The following is a 20,206-nucleotide window of genomic DNA, read 5'->3' as shown; positions in this document are numbered from 1 at the left end:
TACCAACCCCATTACACTGCTGCTCTCACTGGATCGTATTACATTGGAAATATAAAAATAAATGGAAAATGAAACATTTCATTTTCCAGGGAGATTGAGCTGTTATTTTAGATAAGCTGAACACTCCTGTAGTAGTATTTTGTGTGCTTTTGAATGCAGGTGTTACTTACATCTATAAGAATACTTCAAATCAAAAAACAGGACCTGTTTATACTGGGCTTTCTATTTTGCATAGCGGCTGCTGTGGAATTAACATTTGCAAATATTTTTTTTAAATATTTCAACTAGTCTAAGCTCGTCCGTTATGGTGGTAAAATGTACTGACCAAATTGACTGGAAGAACAAGTAATGTTACTGACCTCTATTAACTATTTATTAGGTTTTCACCATAAAGGATTCAAGAGCGTACACAAGGCATGTGTCAAAAACTCAGGCAGGTTTATTGTCAATGTGCACGGAGAAAACCAGGTGGTTGGGGATGGGGCAGAGAACTCCAGATTCTGCGATTCCGTCCTTGAGCTCAGTTCTGGGCTGCCTGACTGGCAGGCAGACTGAAGTTACACACAGGGAACATCTGGAGTAGACAAAAACACAGGACGTTAGAAGCTGTTCGCAAAAGTACACAACTAGACTTAAATTCAAAGAACTGGCCGGTGCAATTATACCACGGGAGATAAACTGGCGAGGAGTGTAAGATGAGCCGGACAATTGCACTGCATGGGTTGATTACGGCATGAGCCACAGGTGCGAGACGCTGCAGGTGGTGACGATCCAGCAGCCGCAGCCAGAAACGCCCACAAACACACAGACAAGACATGACATGACATGACAGACAAAACTGACAGAGAAAACACAAGGAAGGGGGAGGTGGTAAAGCCTAATCTTGACACTATTGATGTTTTCTAGGCCAATGACTTAAGTGATTTAAGAGCTGTAGTGAGGCTTATAGATGCAAAATTAATCGTATCAAACAAACAAACAAGAGCACAGGGCTTTTACACTAACTGTAATAACGCTACACAACTTAAATGTAATTATACCCTGGAAAACCTTGTCTCTTCAGCTTTACAACCTGTACACGTGGTATACATACTGATACATGCAGAACCATATATTGGTTAGATAAACACAGGCACGTGGTAGCGGCTGCGGTCACTATTTGTTTTCAGCCAAATTAATTATCACTTATATATGAAGTATTGGCACCATCTTGAGGGCAGCATCAGTAACTGTAAAATACAAAAGGTGGACATGTAAAGGGTACACAGCAAGGACAAATAAAATAACTTTAATAGATCACTGATCACCTCCCCCACCAAAAACACTAAGTAATAGCTGACACACAAACATACACAAAAGAAAACTAGACAGCAATCACTGGAATTAAATCTAAAGCTGCTGTAAAAACTATACAATTAACAAACAGACAGGTATCTGCTAGAGGTGTACAGATGTTATTATCTGTATCTGTTCAACCAACAAAATGATCTGTCTTTGTATTCAGATAGAATACAATAAGTGGGTGTGGCTTATATAGGAAGTCATGTGAAAATGAGAAAAAATTGTGTTTTCTAACCTAATATTCATCAGCAATACAATTTTTTTTCCTTCAATGCACCAAATTTACATCTCCCAACCTTAACTAGGGGACACTGAGCAATCAGAAAGATCTGCTTTAATAATAATAATAATACCATATATTTCTATCGTGCTAAAAAGGTACTCAAATGTACTCAAAGGCACTGGAAATATTGTTATATTGACAGCATATAGAAAATATTCTTTATATGAAATATTCTTTAGATAAAGGGAATGAGCTTAGATTTACAATTGCATTAAATGTCAGTCCAACACTACTGGAACAACATCACACCACCGAGCCCTTTATGGCTTTAGGCTACAGAAATGATATAACTGCCCCTTTAACAGCAGAATAAAACATCACAAAAGCAGGTAGAGGTATATAAACAATATAAACTCCTCCAGCCACAAACACATAACAGTTTATGCAGTTTTTACACACCGCGTAGTGCATGCGTGCACACACACGTACACACACGTGCACGATGCTATGTTGCCAGGTAACGCAGTTGTTGTACTCACCTGTCTGAACATCATTCTGTGAGTCTTGTGTACCGCAAAGTCCTCAACAATTACTGAACTATTACTATGAACTATTCTCAGTTCATATTATAGGCAGTCCGCTCAGCCTGTCTCAATAAAAAAACTAGACATAAACTAGATGCAACCTTTTTTTTTAACTATGCCGACACCAGCAGCTTTAGACAGACAAAGCAGACAAGTGACCAGACAGACCGACAGGTGAACAGACACCAGTAGCTTCTTCTCTGCTGCAGCTTGATTTAACACATAACATGTCTTTAGTTCCATTCTCACACTAATTATCACATTCCTCAGCTCACTATTTCCCCTGAATAATACAGAGCAACCTTGAGTATAGAAGAAACACCCGTTTCCACATTACACATGCTTTCCCAAATAACATATCCGGATTCGAGAATATCCCTAGTATCTGCAATAAAATTGGATTTACTGGCTACAGTTAAATCTGTTTGTTTGGTTGTTGTTGTTTTTTCGTGTGTTTTTATTTAGATTTGTGATTTGTGAAGTTTGCTTTTGACTGCACCACATTCACAACGCTTGATATGTGTCATTTTACTACTGCACCTTACACATGAACATTTTAGCAATCGAGCAAGGATCCATACAAATGTGAAAGCCAATTATTACATATAAACCCTATTATAAAGGAAGCATTTTGGGGCGTTACCAAAACACGGGAGTTGTGTTGCTAAAAACATGTATCCACCATTTTACAGCTGCTTCTTTCACAATATAACTCAATGGGAAACTGTCTCTTGGGGCCAGTGTGCATCACGTGAACAGAAGCTGTAATTCCACAGTTTGGCCACTATGAAAATTGGATTCATTCCTGGGGTCTTGGCAGGACCTAGCTGGCACAGCGCTGCTTATAATCGATGTGTGGAGATGGGGCTGGCTATTCAAAACTAGGCCCCACTGATTAATATACAAAAACACAGCTTTAACTTTATTCACTAATTTGTAGGAACTGGATCAGATTTTATGGAGAAAATATTTTCTGATTTTCTCTGATATAATCTAGCTTCTCTTCCTTAAATTTAAGTGATTTACAGAGTTTACTGATGGACAGATAGCTTTACATGTTTTTAGCAGTTACTTTAGCCACTAACGAAGGTTACGATATGGTAACCCAAGTTCTATAAGCACAGGCGGAGCCCTCTACTGGACTCTATGGGTACTACCTCCTCCAATCACATGCATGCACTTGCCCACTGAAATTTTATCGTGCACGTAGCCGACCAATAGGACGTCACTACCGATACGTGCGGGACATATAAATAGCAGTGTCCCTACTGCCTCAGCATCCGACCACTTCTTCAGCAGTCGGCATCAGAGCAGCAGGGCTCATCGGTAGAGGGCTCCGCCTGTGCTTATAGAACTAGGGTTACCATATCGTAACCTTTGTTCTATCTCACACAGGCTCCACCCTCTACTGGACTCTATGGGTACAGGCCGGCCAAAGCCCCAACCACCACATCATCTAGTGACAGAATTGTGGGACACCCCTGAGAAGGTCGCTGGACCGATTGGGGCTTGGCCTGAACATTAACACCTGGACTGCCCTGAATTCTCACTGGAACGTCAGGCACTGCCAGTGTATGTTCCCCCTCTACACCCAGTAGTCACCAGATCCTCACTTTTCAGATCCTAGGTCGCACTTGCGAGCAGGGTCCCGAAAAGGAGCCCGACATATCCAAGAGATAGAAACAAACGGGTGCGTAAGGGTCGAGAAAAAGGGTCGTAGACACTTCCACAGTTCCGAGTGGAACATGCGCGCACCGCTAAGGGTGGGCCGGTTCCCGCCTGTGTACAGGCTTGGGAGATTCACTCACAAAGCCAGCTGGCCAGGCTCTTCTTGGACAGGGTTTTATTGACTGCATTATCACTGAAACAGACGAACAGCTGACCAGTGCATCGAATGGGGGCTGTGTGCTCTACAGAGGACGTTAGCCTAGCACACATGGACACAACAGATGCACTCTCACCTCCCTTCACCCTAAGTGGGGTAGGGGGGTTAAAAGCATCCAGATTTATTGTCCTGGACCTGAACATGCTCCTTATGTTCTTAAGAACAAACGAGGTGTGATGTCCACAGTGCAGCGGGTTGGTTCCAGTAGAGGTCAGAGCCTGTGTGCGATAGAACTACTGCTAACGGTAGATGCCGCTTGCTAGTTAGCTCAGTTAGCCGTGCAGCTAGGTGTCATGTTAGCTGACTCTGCCCAGACTGGAAGCTTGGTGCTCCAGGAGTATGTTTGTATTTAGGCCTATGTCTTTAGTAGAGAAGCTTTGGACAGCGCTGGTTCAGACAGAGTCATAACAGAAAAAATCACAGAGTTGAGGCAGAGCAGCCAGAAGACATCAGCATGAAAAACAAAAAAAATTGTCTTTCATTCATAATCTCCAGCTCCAGCTTGGTGGAATGACCGCTTGGTGTTTTTATTGTTCAAAGGAGTATTATTTACTGCAGTGTAGTGCTGAAGTTGTTTTTATTATTTTGTCCTTTCCTGTTTTTTACCTCTGCCAAGGAGGTTGTGTTTTATGTGTTAGTTTCTTAGTTTGTTTGGCTTTTTCTCACAAACTAGGCTACATGACACATTTAAGTGAAATGTGTAACAGGCCCCGGGCACAGCGGACGTAAACAGATGATAAGCCTGTAAACAGGAGAAATAATAAAGCAGAGGAAACCTGCGGCCATTCGTCTTCTCTGTCATGCCAGAATTTATTGAATAAACAATGTCAAATCTTTTATATTCATCCACTTAATCCAATATTTTTTTAGTTTTCATTTAGACATGTTCATCAAAATGAACAAAGTGCCTAAAATAACTTAAAATAACATTAATCAACATGCTATGTCATTTTCTCATATGACTCATTAAAAAGGAATATAATCTTTTCATATATATATATATATATTAGTTCTGTACCTAAGGGGGGGGTTCACACTGACCTTGTTTAGTCCAGTTGAACCGAACCCTGAAGCGTTTACCCGCTTGGTGCAATTTGTTGGGTCGGTGTGAACGCCGGACTCAAACACCATTCAAATCAATCACAAGAAGCTTCAATTGTATATGTCATTTAAAAAATACTTATTATTACTGTACTATTCTGTGTATTATTGTTGTTATTTAAAATAGTTCATATTATAGGTTGTAGGTTTTGCTCGTTTGCCTTGGTGTTTGGTACATCCAATCTTTGACTGGGGCGGTACACCTGTTAAACGGTAATGTAGGTTTCCTAAGGTGAGTTCAGGGAGGAAAGAAACCTCCTGTGGAGCAGAAAGGCAAACTTTTGCTTGATCTTGATTTTCTGTATGAATATAGATAATATATCAAAATATGAAAGAGATACTATAAAGAACATACAACAAATATTTACAATATATTATAATAATAATAGGCTAATTAGTTTTGTATGTTGCATGTAGGGATATATATGCATTCATACATATGTATTCTGTAAACATAAGCAGCGTTTATGATTGACCTTTACTAGCCAATTGCATGGGCCAACTTGTTTTATGTCTGCAATTGTGGCCCTCTTACTGCACTGGTCCACTTTGCATGGCAAATGCAAACAAATCTGTGATAAGACCGTCTGATGGCAGAGCATCTTCCACGAAATGCCTGCATTATCAAATGATTTAATACCCTGTCTTACGAGACGTTGTGTAATATTTACTATCTTAACATTTTAAGTTTTAGGATGAAGTTAATACAAAGTATAGTATAAGTCACTTTTGTTTAAACCCCTCTACTGGCACACTTTTTATATATGCGTTAAGAAACACTAAATACACATACAATATGTTTTAAGGTTTAAATGACTCTCTCTGTGTGATGAGTCTTTACTCCAAGCACTGACAATGATTTACTCCTCTTTGTGAGCATTTTTTAATGTAAATAGATCAGAACCCAGGTGTTGGGAAATTATTACCAGGCATGTGGGTAGAGAAAGTATAAACAAAAGAAAAATGAGTGTTTCCAAAAAGATAAGAATAAGACCACTTTGGTAAAATCCCTGGAAGACATCTAGTTGTGAGCAATGTATTACAAAGAATGATGGGTTTTAAGCAATAAGTGATTGATTTACCATAATTATGTATTCAGAAAATGTTTTGATCTTTACGATCTGTCCTTCTGATTTGCAAAGCGATAAGATCACAATGTTAAAACTTTGAAGCTCTGTGTGTGTGTTCCTCTCTGTATCTGACTGACTGGGCTCAACAGGGGGACCTGGGTGTGTGTGTGCTGTCAGGCAGAGGTAGAGCAAGACACACAGCAGAGTGAGGGAGCACAGTAAGGCAGTGCACAATAAGGATGTCATGATCAACAATAAGCATGCCAAGGCCAAAGAGAGGTAGAGCAGTACACAGTCAGGCAGACATCATGGTGAATCTATGACAGCCACTTGGCTATCTGGGAATTTCCACAGAGCCAGTTGCAGCAGGAAAAAGAGCCAAGAGATGAAATAAATGCTTAGAAACAAAGCTGTAAAAGGAGGTCCAAAAGAAGCTCAAGAAGAAAATCAGTTGCTACATGCCATCATGTCAACCTGGGACTCTATTTTGCATCGATCTCTCTTTTGTACTCTAATTGGTGTCTATTTTTGCTGAAAATAAACATGTTAGGAAAAGTTCAAGCTTTTTCATCTGGCCTAAGCCTTGAATTTTTTACACGACAATGTTCATATTTATGACCCTCTAATGTCTGCTGATATGCGCTCCAGACACCAACATGAACCTGATGGTGCTCCATATATGATTTCCAGGTAGAAATTTGTAGGGGTTGTCTTTTTACCCGCCGACTGTATGACCAATAATCCAGGGACATTTCCACTTTTGTTTACAATTTCTGGACCATTTGCTTTTTTGCCTTTGTGAACACAAACCGGACCAGTTGAAAAATTTAAACAATGTATCATCTTCGCATTGGTTTGATTCAGGACCCGGACAGTTAGGTGTGAGCCCGCCCTTACATTCCAGTTTACTGTACTCTCTTTAAACCCACTGATTTGTAATGTCCCAGGCAAGATGGTGGCATTTCAGCATTCAAAGGACCCAACGCCACAGATTTTCATAAACAGAATACAAATGAAACACTTAAAATGTTAAACTAACAAAGTTCATGGGAGTTATAAACTTTAATAGTGGAGCTCTACGTTAATCAGTGGCCTGTACTACGAAGGGAGTTCAACCTATTCAGAGTTAACTCAGGGTTATCAAGTAAACTCAGGGTTGGCTAACTCTGACCACCTACACTGGTGTTAAACAGTACTACGACAGTGAATAAGATGTTAAATGATACTAAAACTAACACCCCTACTAATGGCTTTGCATTTCAAAATGACATACCAGAAGCAAAAAGCTGACCTGCCGCTGGTTGAAAGTTTTCTTTATAAGTATGAAAGCATCCATAGCAACCCTGACTCACTATACATCATCCTTGCAAGGTTTTTAAGTACAAAAAGGTCTGGGTTTATTTATTACAGTAAATGTGTAAAGAATGCACAACATAATAAATGTTTTACTGCTTGACTTTATAAAATAATATAATTTGCTCTGTTTAGTTTAACTATTAAACAATTTCTGCTTAAATTTTGGATTCCCATAAAAGGCTAATGATAAGGCTCATTTCGAAATAGCCTGTAGAATATGTCAAGGGATATGAATCAGACAACGCAGCTGTGATTGTCTCTGATGTACTGTCAAAGTTCATCTCTCAACAGGGAGGGCAGCCAGCCTGGGGGAGGGGACTAACTCTGTAACTTAAGAGTGGGGAAACTCTTTTTCTGTCCTTACTCTCCACATATTTAAGGTAATTGTAGAATACTTTTGTACAATCATTGTTAGTGAACATTAGTGATTTAAAGTTAGCTTTTGAATATCAGCTTATTGAATGCATATCATTGCTGTTTGTTTGATTTCCAGTCACTGTGTGTCTTGCATTGCAGAAATCAGTCATGGCTGCAGAAGCGAAGCAGACTTGTTACGAGGGCAGTTCTGTCCAAAGCTTTCGGTTCTTCCTAGAACATTCGGGAGAGCACCAGGCTATTCTCCAGCGTGTTCATGACATCCTGCCAGGAGAATTTAAAAGGTACAAGAAGAAAGGCTGGGAGTGCTGCACTGCACTTTGTTTCCTTCCTTTACCCAGACTGAGTAGTTGTTCTGGTTGCCTTCTTTATGTCTTTTTTGCAGTCAATCATTTAGCTCATTGAGCTACTTTCTGACTTAAAAATGTCCTTTCAAAGTGAAATGAAATTGCACACCATTTCATGCAGGCGCAAGGCTGGCAATAGTGCCCTCTCTGTTGGTCAAAAGTTAATTTTTTTGTGCTTGTGCCCAAGTTCCATGTCCTAACAACCCTGATAACGCAGAGGTGGGTAGCTTGCAGGAAACACAGTGCAGTTTTGTTTCCACTTTTTGATTTTGTGTTCAAGTAATGCATGATTCTTACCAAGAATGCAATCCAAAGCCGCTTGTAGGATGCACTGTACTGTTCTTTCTCATTTGATGGCTATTTCTGTTTCCATGCAGCAGCAGAATTGATATGTACGATCCATATAGTCTCTAACTGGGCAACTGATTTGTGCATAAAACACATGTGTTTATTACGCCTTAGCTGTATTTTTAGTCTGCACCTGTGGATGTGTAACGGTTCTCTGTATGGAGGTTTTACTACTGCATGGTCCTGACTTGAACCAGCGACCTTGGGTATGGGAAGCAGACATTCTAACGAGGAGGCTAAAACACATAGGCACTACATCAAATATGTCTACAGAAGAATTACTAAACAACTTCAACAATACATGTAAAGCTGTAGTTGACTACTGTTAAAATCTGGAAAGTCATAGCAACTCACAGCATGTCTTGGCTAAATAACAGCACCTGAGAAATTAGGAGAAAATGCAGACAGTCTGATGGTTTCATATCAAAGTATGTAAGAACTAATGTCTATCTATCTATCTCTCTATTCAAAACTACTGAATCCGTAATCCTCCTCTAATCCAACAAACTGAAGCCACCCCTATGATCTGTGAACAATTTTTATTGTTCTTCACACCCAAAAAAAAGTGAAATAAAACTCCAGATTGGTCATGCCATAGTTGACCCTACTTCTCTACGATGCAAACCATCTTCAGTGACGTTCAGGCCCTGTCACTGTGCATTTTAAAGGACACAATGGCCAATTTAAAGCTTTCATTGAGTCCTTCAGATTTTATGCCTGCCAGATTTCTCAAAAAAAGTTTTTAACAGTGTTAACACTGTTTTATCGATTGTAAATAGCTCACTGTCCACTGGCTGTGTTCCCTTCTGCCTTAAGCAAGCAATAGTGTACCCACTGAACCTTTATCTCAGAATATGTTAAACATTTTAGACCCATTTCTTTGTTACTGTAACTCATTGTATTCAGGTTTGAGCCACAAAACCATCTCAATAACAAATACTAGAATACAAGATATTACCTGTTTTAGCATCTATTCACTGGTTACTAGTTATTACCTGTTTTAGCATCTATTCATGGTTACTAGTTAATTTTAGATTAGATTTTAAAGCAATTCATGGCTCAGCTCCCAGCTACTTTGTTGAATAGCTACTCTCCTGTGAGCCAGAGCGCAGCCTCAGATCCTTTGTGAGGGCTCTGCTGGCTGTTCCTGAGTCCCAGCTCAAGACTAAAGGTGACTGGGGTTTTGCAGTCAGGGCCCCTCAGCTGTGGGACTCCCTGCCCGAAGATCTGAGATTTGCAGAATCAGGGACATCTTTTAAATCACTTCTCAAAACATATCTTATCAAAAAGCCTTTAATTAATTCTGACACAGCATGTTATTGGCAACATGTCTTATCTATTTTATTGTTAGTATTTATCTTTATTGATTTATTTCATTTTATTGCTGTACCATGTTATTTGCCTGATCTTTTATTTCTCTCAGTCCTGAAATGCTTTATCCTGGTTCAACGATATAAAACACTTTGTTATTGAGTGACACACAGATTTATTTGAAATAGTACGTGCTATTGGGTAATGCAAATATGTTTATTTGTTTTTAACATTTTTACTTTTCATTTGTTTACAATCATGTGATGATTCAGAATTGGAGCAGGAAAAAGCAGCCTGGATTTTCTTGGTGTCGGAAGTGGTGGAGGTATGTGATGAGTGCTAGAAATTAGAGTGGGATTTATGTGTTTAAAGAAGCAGTTTTATTTAAAGAATGTCTGCCTGGAATTGCAATTGCAATTCAAACCAATTCCAAATGTGGCTTGGATCCAATTATGAAAAATCACATTTGACAAGTAACATGTGGTTAAAATTGTGAAATGGTCACAGTTTGGTTAGGTTTGGGAAAATACCGTGGTTTGGCTTAGTGACTTAACTTCCGTAACTCACGTGACGTAAATCATCTACACTAACTTAATTTAACTTAAAACTTATCACTGTCTTTTTTCACACAGGACTCGAACCTCTGTCTTTTCATCCATCTACCCCAACTACCTCCTTACGCGCACTTTGTTGTTGTTTATATTACATCACCTGACTTCTTCCTTTGCTACCGTCATCTGGCTGCTAGAAGTTGTGGCCTTACAGAATCTCCGTTCTAATTCTGAATTAAAATGAGAGTAGATGTAAACCAAAAGGGCTCGTTTTGAACTGCTCATCCCACTCAGCCGGAATTTGAGTTTAAAACATTCAAAAAATGAACTCACAATATCAACAGAGGGTGAAGATGTAGACGTGTATGTGTGAAAGACGTTTATGTAATGTGTTGCAGAGATACTGTATCTACTGAAGATAACCTGCTTACCCACTAGCCACAGAACGTCCTGTGCTGTAATACCACTCTGTACCTCGAGAGGAGATAGTCTGATAGCATAAGGCGAATTTGCTACATCACACAAGCACTTAGTTTTTTCAGTCTAATAAATAAACAAAATAAATTCACAAAATGTCAAGAAATGAAATACTGGTATGTGTATTGTCCGTGTCAAACAGAAAAATACAACTGTGGAACCGCTGTAAATTGCCTCAGTACTGTTTGCCCGTGTCGTCTAACTGGACTCTTGTTCTTGTGTTCGGCCCGGTCCAGCTGTGTTAGTTCTTTGGGAAGCTTCTGAGCTCAGTTCCATTGCTTATCTGCCCGCTTATCTGACACCGGTTCTAGCGCCCATTCCAGACTCAGCTAATAGCAATTAGTTTGCACAGTGACTAAGTTAGCAGCAGTTATGACCTGATATGTGATATGCTGTGCCCTATTTATTTGGAGTAAGAATTTGACAACTGGAGAGTAGTCATAATTATTACACAATACAGGTCCAATAATGAGAAATCACAATACAAGACAAAATCTGACAGGACAGGAAACACTTAGGTTTGTACTAATTTTAACTAAAGGTCAATTTAGGTCATAGAATACATTGATTATAGCACAGCGGCAACATCAAAGTCTTTGTTTGTGTCTGAGATTATGAGACTATGGAGTAATGCCACATCACCTCTCTCTCTCTCTCACTCTCTTTCTCTCTCACTCTCTCTCTCTCACACACACACACACTTGATCTAAACATATTAATGACATGTTGTCCTGAAAGTAGTTTTGAATGTTTCAGAAATGTTTGCAATATTGCAAAGACATATATTTTGGGGCATGATGTTTTCACATTGAAGCAGCATTACACTGAGGCAGTGGGATTTCATAGTCTAAGACTTCCTGGTTTATTCCAGGGGAGTTGGATGTCCAGATGCTCACTCTACTGCAGTCTATATTCCCTGCTGTCCCGATCACTGCGGACACTGTGGAGGGCAGCTCTCAGCTCACAGACAACTTCAAAGGTAGCGAAATTCAAAACAACACACAGTGAAATGTTTTTGTTTCCCTCCTCTGTCTCTTCGTCTTCTTCCTCCTGACTATTTTGTGAAACAAAATCCTGATTATTATTATTGGATGGAACGGACTGGGTGACATGTTAGTGTAAGAGATAGGCTGAGCCTTGATAAAACTGGACTGTTTATCACAATGCTATTGTTTTGTTAACTTCTAGCTTTGGTAGCAAAGACCACCAACCTTCAGAAGATCCCATTTTGTTGGCATATCATGAAGTGCGAGGACTATGAGAAGCAAGTCAAAGCAAAGGGTGACATGAAGAAATTTGACTTCATACACATGATTCAGGTATCGTGAATTTGCTGGACAATTTAAAAATGACGTAAGGATCACTTTCTGGCCTGTGTTACCCTCTGAAAATGAGGCATACTAAAGAGTATTGTCAAATGTCAGTGTCTCACTCTGTGTAAGCAATGAGATTTCTCTGCTTGACTTCATTGAGGAGCATCGTATATAACGAGTAGTCTTATGAATAGACATAAATACTGTATAAATGAATAAAGAACTATTGCAAAAGATCAAATAAAAATTTTCCCACAACCCTCTCTTTGCCAGATGATCTACTATGTGGATAATCTCTCCACTACTATCAAGTTCTACCACAGCCTTCTGAAGAACAATGGCAGGCTTATGATAATCAATGAAGCAGGTAAGTTTTCCGTATACCGCTTCCTGCCATTCTTCCTACTAGTCTGTGCTTTCCTCTGAAGAGCAAAGGCATACATAAAATGTAAAATGTAACTATTTCAATTACTTTATCAAAGTAATGTAACTTATTACATTCAAATACTTTTTGATTATTAAATTCAAACATGAGAACCAATCAAAAGCGTCAGAATAGCATCAAACTTTACTTAGCGGCTGGGGCTGGAAATTACAAAGGAAGATATTGTGCACATGAAAAACGAAATGAATATGATTCAACATATAGCCTAGCTTTTTACAGAAAATATTCAGATGCAACCCACAATGTAATGAGACAATGAGGCTTCAGCTAGGCACAACCATATTTGGACATGCTGTAATTCTAATAGTTTAGGAAATATATCCAAAGATAATAGTGGTTGCACTTGCAGATTTGACTGGACTATTGGCCTTGGTGGAGGTCTGCGTTCTGAGTGTCCTTTTAATTTTCAAAATATTTCCTCTAGGATTAATGTATTATTTAATCTCATACTATTCAGCTAATGGTGGCTGGGACATCCTGTGGAAGACTTACAAGAAAGAGCTCTGTGTCGACGCAATCACAGAGTACCGCTCCTCAGGAGAGATTCTTGCCTGCCTGAAGAGCCAGGGTCTGAAATACGAGGAACACGTCATTCCCAACACATTTGACATCACTGAGTGCTTCAATCCGAGCAGCCAGACTGGACAACGTCTGCTGAATTTCATGACAGCAACAGATAACTTCTACCAGTCTTTCACCCCAGAGATCAGAGCTGGCATATTGGATCTTCTCAGAAACAAGTGCAGCACTGAAAAGGACGGCAGGGTGTTGTTCAACAGTAACTTGAGCTGCATACTCGTTTATGCTTGAGTAAGTGCTATAGAAAAATACATTCAGATTTCTCTTCTTGCGTTCACTTTACCCTGCTATTTGATCAGAAGTACAGTGTATTTGCCTGTTGCTAAGATTAATTTTACTATGTGCAGTAGTTTCAGTCTAATTAGCTTATGTTCACCATGTACTCTTGGTACGACCCGTGAGGTTCGTAACAACTCTATGGTCCAAAATGATCAATAAAAACAAGACAGTTGCTCTTTTGTGATTAAAATCACTGCCCCAGACTGTTCGTGCCTTACAAAACATTAAATCTTTAGAAAAGCAATTATATTCAAACAATTCTAGACATGCATGTGAAGAAGTTCAGTATTCAGTTGTGACCTTTCATATTAAAGCAGCACTGTGGACACCTTTGAAAAGCAGACCAACTGCTGTCTTTGAATAGTTTTTGTTCATTTAGATCTGTATTTTTTTTTGTATTGTCTCTCTATTTCATGTCTTTCTTTTATTTTTGTCTATAATTACCAAATGGTAGTAGTGACTAGCTGGTGAACATAGTGCAGCAATTAGCAGCTAAAGAGCCGGATCTTTTCCTCAGATGTTAATGGAGACTAACAAGAGCTAAAATTTTAGTGAATATTAGACTTACAAAATCACCGGGTAGCCAGAAACAAAACTGCATGAATGCAAATAAATAGGCAACAGTTTCGCAAAATCAGCATAAAAGGTGATAAATGTGTTGTGTTCACACACTGTGCACTGGTAGATTTAGCTGGTCAGGTGTTTTTCACCAATATAGGGGTACACAGGCCTTGGATGTATAAAACATCACTTCAGGTACATGGGCACAATTGCTTACAGACTTTCAGTCTCATCCATATGTCTGCCACAATGCAGGAGTGTAGGGGTGGGAGTGTGTGTGTGGTCTAAAACAGGAGAATAATCCTCATTAACGTAGTTATACAAGAAATATACAAGAAATACAAGCCAAAAATATAAGTCTAAATAATTAGCAGTGGGTGAAATTTCACACAAAGTGAATAAATCTCTCTTTACAAATACTGGGGTTGCAACATAAAGGCGGGCAATGTTCATGTAGCTTAATTATTAAGCTTAACAAGGCTAGCCATAGCTGATATAAGCTTAAGAGTTACGTAACCACAGTGTAACAAAACAGGTAATGAGACTTACTCTCTCGTCTTAACGTCAACATAATAGCATAATCTGTAACAGTTAATTTAACAGTCCACTTACCTCCCATCATGCTCACAACACAGGTGAGGTTTACTTAGATAAGGCCCTCTCACAATGACCCACTGGGGAGACTGTCTGCATGGCATAGATGATTTCTGAAGCTTGCATGGGCTGGTTTAAAAACTGCCATTAGTGCAATTACACTTGGTCAAAGGCGGTTTCCTCGAGTAACAATCACCATTGATTTCTACTTCCATTTGCAGTAAACGCTAGCTAGGTAGCCCTATTTGTACCTGTCACATTCACTCCATGGGACCCTCAACAGGGGTACTAGCTAGGTAGAAGTCTCAGTTTGTACCTCTTATGTAAAAACAAAAAAATGTGTTAAAACAAATGCAAAGCATGACACACAATCTTTTTGAAGCCGTACTGAGGTGTAAAACCTTATCCATCCTCCTATGCTAATACAGAGTGGCAGACTAGAAATTGTTTTACTCAAAACTTGGGAGGACTGGGTTGTCTGGCCAAAAATATACCCACTGATGGAAATTTCTTACAGGACATACAATATAGGCATATATATATAATATCATTTAATTTGAAAATAATCCTTAGGAGACTGCGGCTAATTACTTTTTGGCAAATATACAGATAGAGATATAGATTATAAATATAGAGCTAGATTTGTAATAAAAAAAACTCACTATTAAAACTTCAGCTTTCCCATCATGCCATTCAACGCAAATCCAGCAGATGGTACTATATGTTGGAGAATAGACATGATCCTGTAACTGTGCTCTATTGCAGCAACTCCAGTAGATGGCACACTGACCTTACATTTAGATATGACATTACAGCCATGAGTGAGAACAACCAACTTTTATTAAACACAACCAAAAACAGTATGCTTAATGTGTAGAAAAAGTTCCATTGGAGCTATTTGTTATTTGACCCCTGTACTTTCAGTTCCCACTCAGCAGGCTAACACAGAGACATTTCTAACAGTAGCACAAACACAGCACGCGCATAAAATCCTGTCAAACCACCGAGGTCTCGTCTCACGCTATCCAGCAAATGTATTCTGGCTGCTCATTTAGCTCATTAGCTTTAATAGATCAGTAATTGAAATTCATCAGAAATTCTTGTCAGTGGTCTCCCCCCTGATGTCAGTGGGCTTTCAGCACCTGCTCAGGCTCCATTACCAGGGGTCCTCGCTGGGCCCTCTCATACCACAGAGTGACAGAGCATTAGTCACTGAGATAATCAACCTCAAGACACTGTTTGCCGCTAATGCTCTTCAAGAACTATTTACTTCACATGCCAGTTGGTGTCTTATCATGGAAGAAGTTCTCTGCTAGAAAAATGTGATAAAATGTTCACAGATCACCTTGTTTTCTAGGTGATTCATTACACTTAGAAGTGCTGAATAGCTGGATATTGTTAAATTGTTAGCTGCATATTGTTTTTATTTACTGTCTGTCGCCTGCTTTGTAGCTGATGGCATAATGACAAGCCATGTCTCTCCAGAGTGTCGGATACATCAACGCTGCCCTATGAACCTCGTGGGCTTTGTATTTTACATCCAGTGCTGTGAAAACAGTGGTCTGAGCATTAAATACTGAATCCATGTAGAGGTCAGATATCCCAGCTGTGCTAAAATGTTGAAATAGTTGTGAGAAACACCTAGGTGAAAGTCTTCTTCAAAAAATAAAAAAAGCTTCTTCAGTCCATCTGGTGAGCTATCAGAGCTGAACATCCAGCCTCTGGCTCTAAGGTGCTCATCAGTGTACTATCACTCGTCTTTAGCGTAATGAGGAAACATGCCATGTGTTCAAAGCGTAGATATTATTATTATTATTTTGTCTTGACCTGAGTATATCTCAGTTATTTCTTTTATTTTCTGATGTAACAATTTGTTTCACAAAATTTGACCCACATGCTTTGCATGTGCAGTTTGCTCTGTATGCCTAAATAGCAAACTTGGTTTAAAATATATTACTTTCTGAGAGCAGCAGAATACAAATGTGTTTGCTGCATGTCTACTTGTTGCCTTTCGGTGCTGAGGCTTATTGCAGAGAAGCCAAGGTTGACTGGTAAAAGATGAGGTTTGGTATGAAAAGGACCCCCATTTTGCTATTCAAAAATGAACACCTACACCATTTTAACACAAAACTAAAGCAAGACATGTTTTTAAAAAGCATTATTCTTTATAGCACTTAACACACACTTGACCCTCCTAGCAACACCTGACAATTGATAACCCGAGACAATCGTTAAAAGTGTCAAAGAGAGAGAATCTTGGCATTTAGTTGAAAGTTACTTCACAGCTCATCTTTTATCATTGAACAGATGTTAATACTGCAGGATGTACTAAGTGTTGATATGCTTTCTCGAAATAGCAACATGAAAGTTAAAATTACATCTATTTATTTTTCACATAATTTGTGAAATCACTTCCCAATATTTTATTTCCAAAGCTTATTAAATTACCACCCATAATGCCAAATTATGAGAAGATATAGGGGGTTTGAATGTTTGATATCACTTCCTACGTCCCATTTATTTTTAAAGAAAAAACGATGGCATTTTGGTAAGCTGGATATTTGCTTTTTGGCCAAATTGACTCTTCAGATGTCCATTAATACAGCTCCTCTCCTCTGGTCTCCTCTGTGTGGGAGCCAGTATCAGTCAGGCATCATGTCAGTCTGCAGACCTCTCTGAGACCAGAGCAGGACATACACTGGCCCTAAAATACATCACGCACACTTTAATGGGCAGAGACTGCAGCCGGACCTTGAAATATAGCTCTGACACCAGTCCTGTAAATGGCTGGCCTCTGCAGCGTATTTCATTCTGGAGAATTAGTCCCATTTAGCAGCTGCTGTTGTATAGCAGCTGTCCTCCACAGGTCTGAATGCAGCAGAATATGACTATTTGATTGATTCCTTGGTTTTTTTCCACCCCTTTTTTAAATTTTGTTTTACATCAATTAAATCATAATAAAAGGTGAAAGGTGAAAATTCCAGTTGCAGAATTCAGTCTTTTTCTGTTACTGAGGTTGAATTGTGCTGCAGAGAAGTGATCCTATAGCCTTGCAGGCTTAAATCAATCCAAGGCGATTAACCACAAATCAGGAAGGATGCAAGGGGGTGACTCTGCTTTAATCAAGTTTACCTTTGTCTGTCTCATTAATCTAGTGATTCGAGGCCTTCTAGTGCGATTTTCAGGACTGTTCCTGTGGGTGAGAATTGCCACAGATAAGCCACGGCACCGTATTCATTCTGCATGCCACATATTGAACCAGTAGTGTAAGAGATAAACCAGGCCCAAAAATGCCACTAATTGACCCCTTCTGTTCATATCTTGATCAATTACAGATAACACAACACATTTAATGAATTCATAAATTATATATTATAATTTAAGCCGTTTGTTTTTGTGCTGCAACTGTGAAACTTCTCCTGTCGAGAGGAAAACTTCAAGTAAAAAAATAGGCTACTTCAGAAGAATTTTGTATGTGCCTGACAAACAGTGATACCAATTTTTAGAAACAACTTGATATTGACTCTAAGCCATGCTCTTTTAAGCCCATATTTGCTCTTTTGATGAAAGTGTCAGTGACTCTCACTGTCACTTATTCACTTCCTGAGGGCGAGATGCTCCCTAATTACACTCAGTGACGTTTACCCTCACTAAATGCCCCACTTCCCCTCACATGGTGCAGTGTTTGGGGCTGAGCTTGTCTATTTACTGTGGTGGGTGAGAAAACAAGACAGCCTTATGCGATGTCAGTTGTTTTGCTCTGGCAGTTTTTGCTCAGCTGACTAAGGTTAGATTAATATAATGGTTATCAGCAATGAAGCAGTCCTTTTATTAACTGACAGATATCACTGTTTCCTCTGAGATGATGCTTCATGACCACAACTATGTTGTTTTTTTTGTTTTTTTAAAAACACATGCTTTGCACATTTTATATGTGTATAGAATTGTGCAACAATGAGCTTTGTAAAGTAATTTACCATTGAACTTATCCTGGAGTTAATCACTGCACTGGTTCAGTCTGCTGGAAAATAAATAAGTTAATGTTTAGAGGTTTAGTGATGCTGTTGCAGGGAGTAAGTATGGAAATATTTAGTCCACACAAAATATTCAGGACATTGAATATTGCCACGCTGACTATCAGTGACTTCGGTGTATCAGCAGAGGCCTTTAAAAACCCTTCAGTTGAACCCTACAGATGATATCTGCTGTGTTTTATTACTGTTATTACTGAGGATGATGTCTGTCTCTCCTGCAGCTATGTTAGTGAAAAGATACAGGACTTACACTAAAAACTGATCATGACACAGAGCAATCCTGCCAGAAGTTAATACCAGTAGCAGGGATATTTGTACTTAATCCCTGTCATGAGAAAAAGAAAATAAGACCTTACATTTCCCTGCAGATCTGCTATGGCTTTATTATTCTTCAGTGCTTTAATCAACTAGTATCTCGTCCTTTGCTTTTATTAAATGCCATTTCTGGCTCACATCCATTCATTGGATCTTAAATATCCTCCCTCTCATGGGTGTGAGCTTGATTGTGCATAGGAAATGAAGTTGGAAACTTTGGAGCTCTATTTAAAGTGCGGGTCCCTGGAGCAGCCCCTCTGTCTTAATAACTTGCGATCAGGATCCCCGGGTTGCTCCGTTTTATTTCGCCTTGTGGATGTTCGCGGCTAAACCCATTCTAATGAAATGTTCTGCTAAATTGTCACACGGTTCTGTTTTCCATCCATATAAAAAAGTGTTTACAGCCCTTGTGAGAACCTAAACACCATAAAGATGGTTGTTTAACTTGATAATTCACGGTGCAGTTTTAGGAGCTGTGAATCTCTCTGAAGCAAACTCACTTCTAATAGAAATGGAGGCCGTTTGAGTTTTCCTGCAACACTGACTGCTAGTGAGACTCAATGAAAAGTATTTCTTTATTTTTTCTTCTTATGCAGATTTTATATCAAATTCTGAACCAAAAATGGTGGTAATTTATTATTTTATTTTGTAAACTTCGATTTTTTCTGAACAGTTTGAAATGGTCACCAATTGAATTCCTGTATAGAAAACAGACAAACAGTTTCAGCACATAAAAGCAGCCAACCGAGTTATGAACATATGCATGTGTCTAATGTTATTATAAAAACTTGATGGGATTTAGGTTTTAAAGTTCCGGGGCTTTGGTATTATTAAACACTCACAGCGCTTAGGTTGGCTTTCCGTATATCTGGAACTGAGTAGCAGTATGAAGAAAATCATGATGGATTAACAGATGTCACTTTACACTGTATTGCATTTGTTGCAGCGTTGCTCAGATATTTGTGTGTGTAGCATTTTTTCCTCTCACTTCTCACAAGGTTCGATTCTACTAGCAAATCAATACAGGTATTGATGGGCGTCAGATAAAAACCATTATGGCAACCAGCTCTAATTCTTCAGCTGAATTGATTTCATTTTAAATGATCCATGTACATCC

At 39.1% G+C, this 20,206-nt stretch overlaps 1 protein-coding gene and 1 long non-coding RNA gene across 3 annotated transcripts; one reads left to right on the top strand and one right to left on the bottom strand.

Annotated features, from left to right (window-relative positions):
• Nucleotides 1-416: 416 nt before the first annotated feature.
• LOC123974368 lies at nucleotides 417-935 on the bottom strand. Its single transcript, XR_006825835.1, has 2 exons — nucleotides 666-935; nucleotides 417-574 (listed from the first exon to the last, which is right to left on the bottom strand). It is a non-coding gene; the product is annotated as an uncharacterized LOC123974368 (long non-coding RNA).
• Nucleotides 936-5,318: 4,383 nt separating this feature from the next.
• Nucleotides 5,319-13,926, top strand: LOC123973681 (histamine N-methyltransferase-like). 2 transcript variants are annotated; one of them, XM_046053888.1, is made up of 7 exons: nucleotides 5,319-5,347; nucleotides 8,077-8,219; nucleotides 10,214-10,266; nucleotides 11,841-11,948; nucleotides 12,158-12,288; nucleotides 12,556-12,649; nucleotides 13,185-13,926. In XM_046053888.1, the coding sequence occupies exons 2-7, from the start codon at nucleotides 8,086-8,088 to the stop codon at nucleotides 13,535-13,537; spliced, it is 873 nt and encodes a 290-aa protein (XP_045909844.1). In that variant the 5' UTR covers nucleotides 5,319-5,347; nucleotides 8,077-8,085; the 3' UTR covers nucleotides 13,538-13,926. The 2 variants fall into 2 exon arrangements, with proteins under 2 accessions (XP_045909844.1, XP_045909843.1); XM_046053887.1 differs by lacking the exon at nucleotides 5,319-5,347 and adding an exon at nucleotides 7,882-7,940.
• The last annotated feature ends 6,280 nt before the right edge of the window (nucleotides 13,927-20,206 follow it).

This window comes from Micropterus dolomieu, linkage group LG07, assembly GCF_021292245.1.
Source record: "Micropterus dolomieu isolate WLL.071019.BEF.003 ecotype Adirondacks linkage group LG07, ASM2129224v1, whole genome shotgun sequence".
NCBI classification, from domain to species: Eukaryota; Metazoa; Chordata; class Actinopteri; order Centrarchiformes; family Centrarchidae; genus Micropterus; species Micropterus dolomieu.
The sequence above is the reverse complement of the archived record's forward strand: the minus strand, read 5'-3'. Positions and strand labels throughout refer to the sequence as shown.

What these genes read in the sequence shown, in the direction of transcription:
- LOC123973681 (XM_046053888.1), top strand. Translation starts at nt 8,086, where the DNA reads ATGGCTGCAGAAGCGAAGCAGACTTGTTACGAGGGCAGTTCTGTCCAA. An exon ending in CTGCCAGGAGAATTTAAAAG is followed by an intron (nt 8,220 to 10,213) that starts GTACAAGAAGAA and finishes GTGATGATTCAG; the next exon opens with AATTGGAGCAGGAAAAAGCA. An exon ending in TGGTGTCGGAAGTGGTGGAG is followed by an intron (nt 10,267 to 11,840) that starts GTATGTGATGAG and finishes GGTTTATTCCAG; the next exon opens with GGGAGTTGGATGTCCAGATG.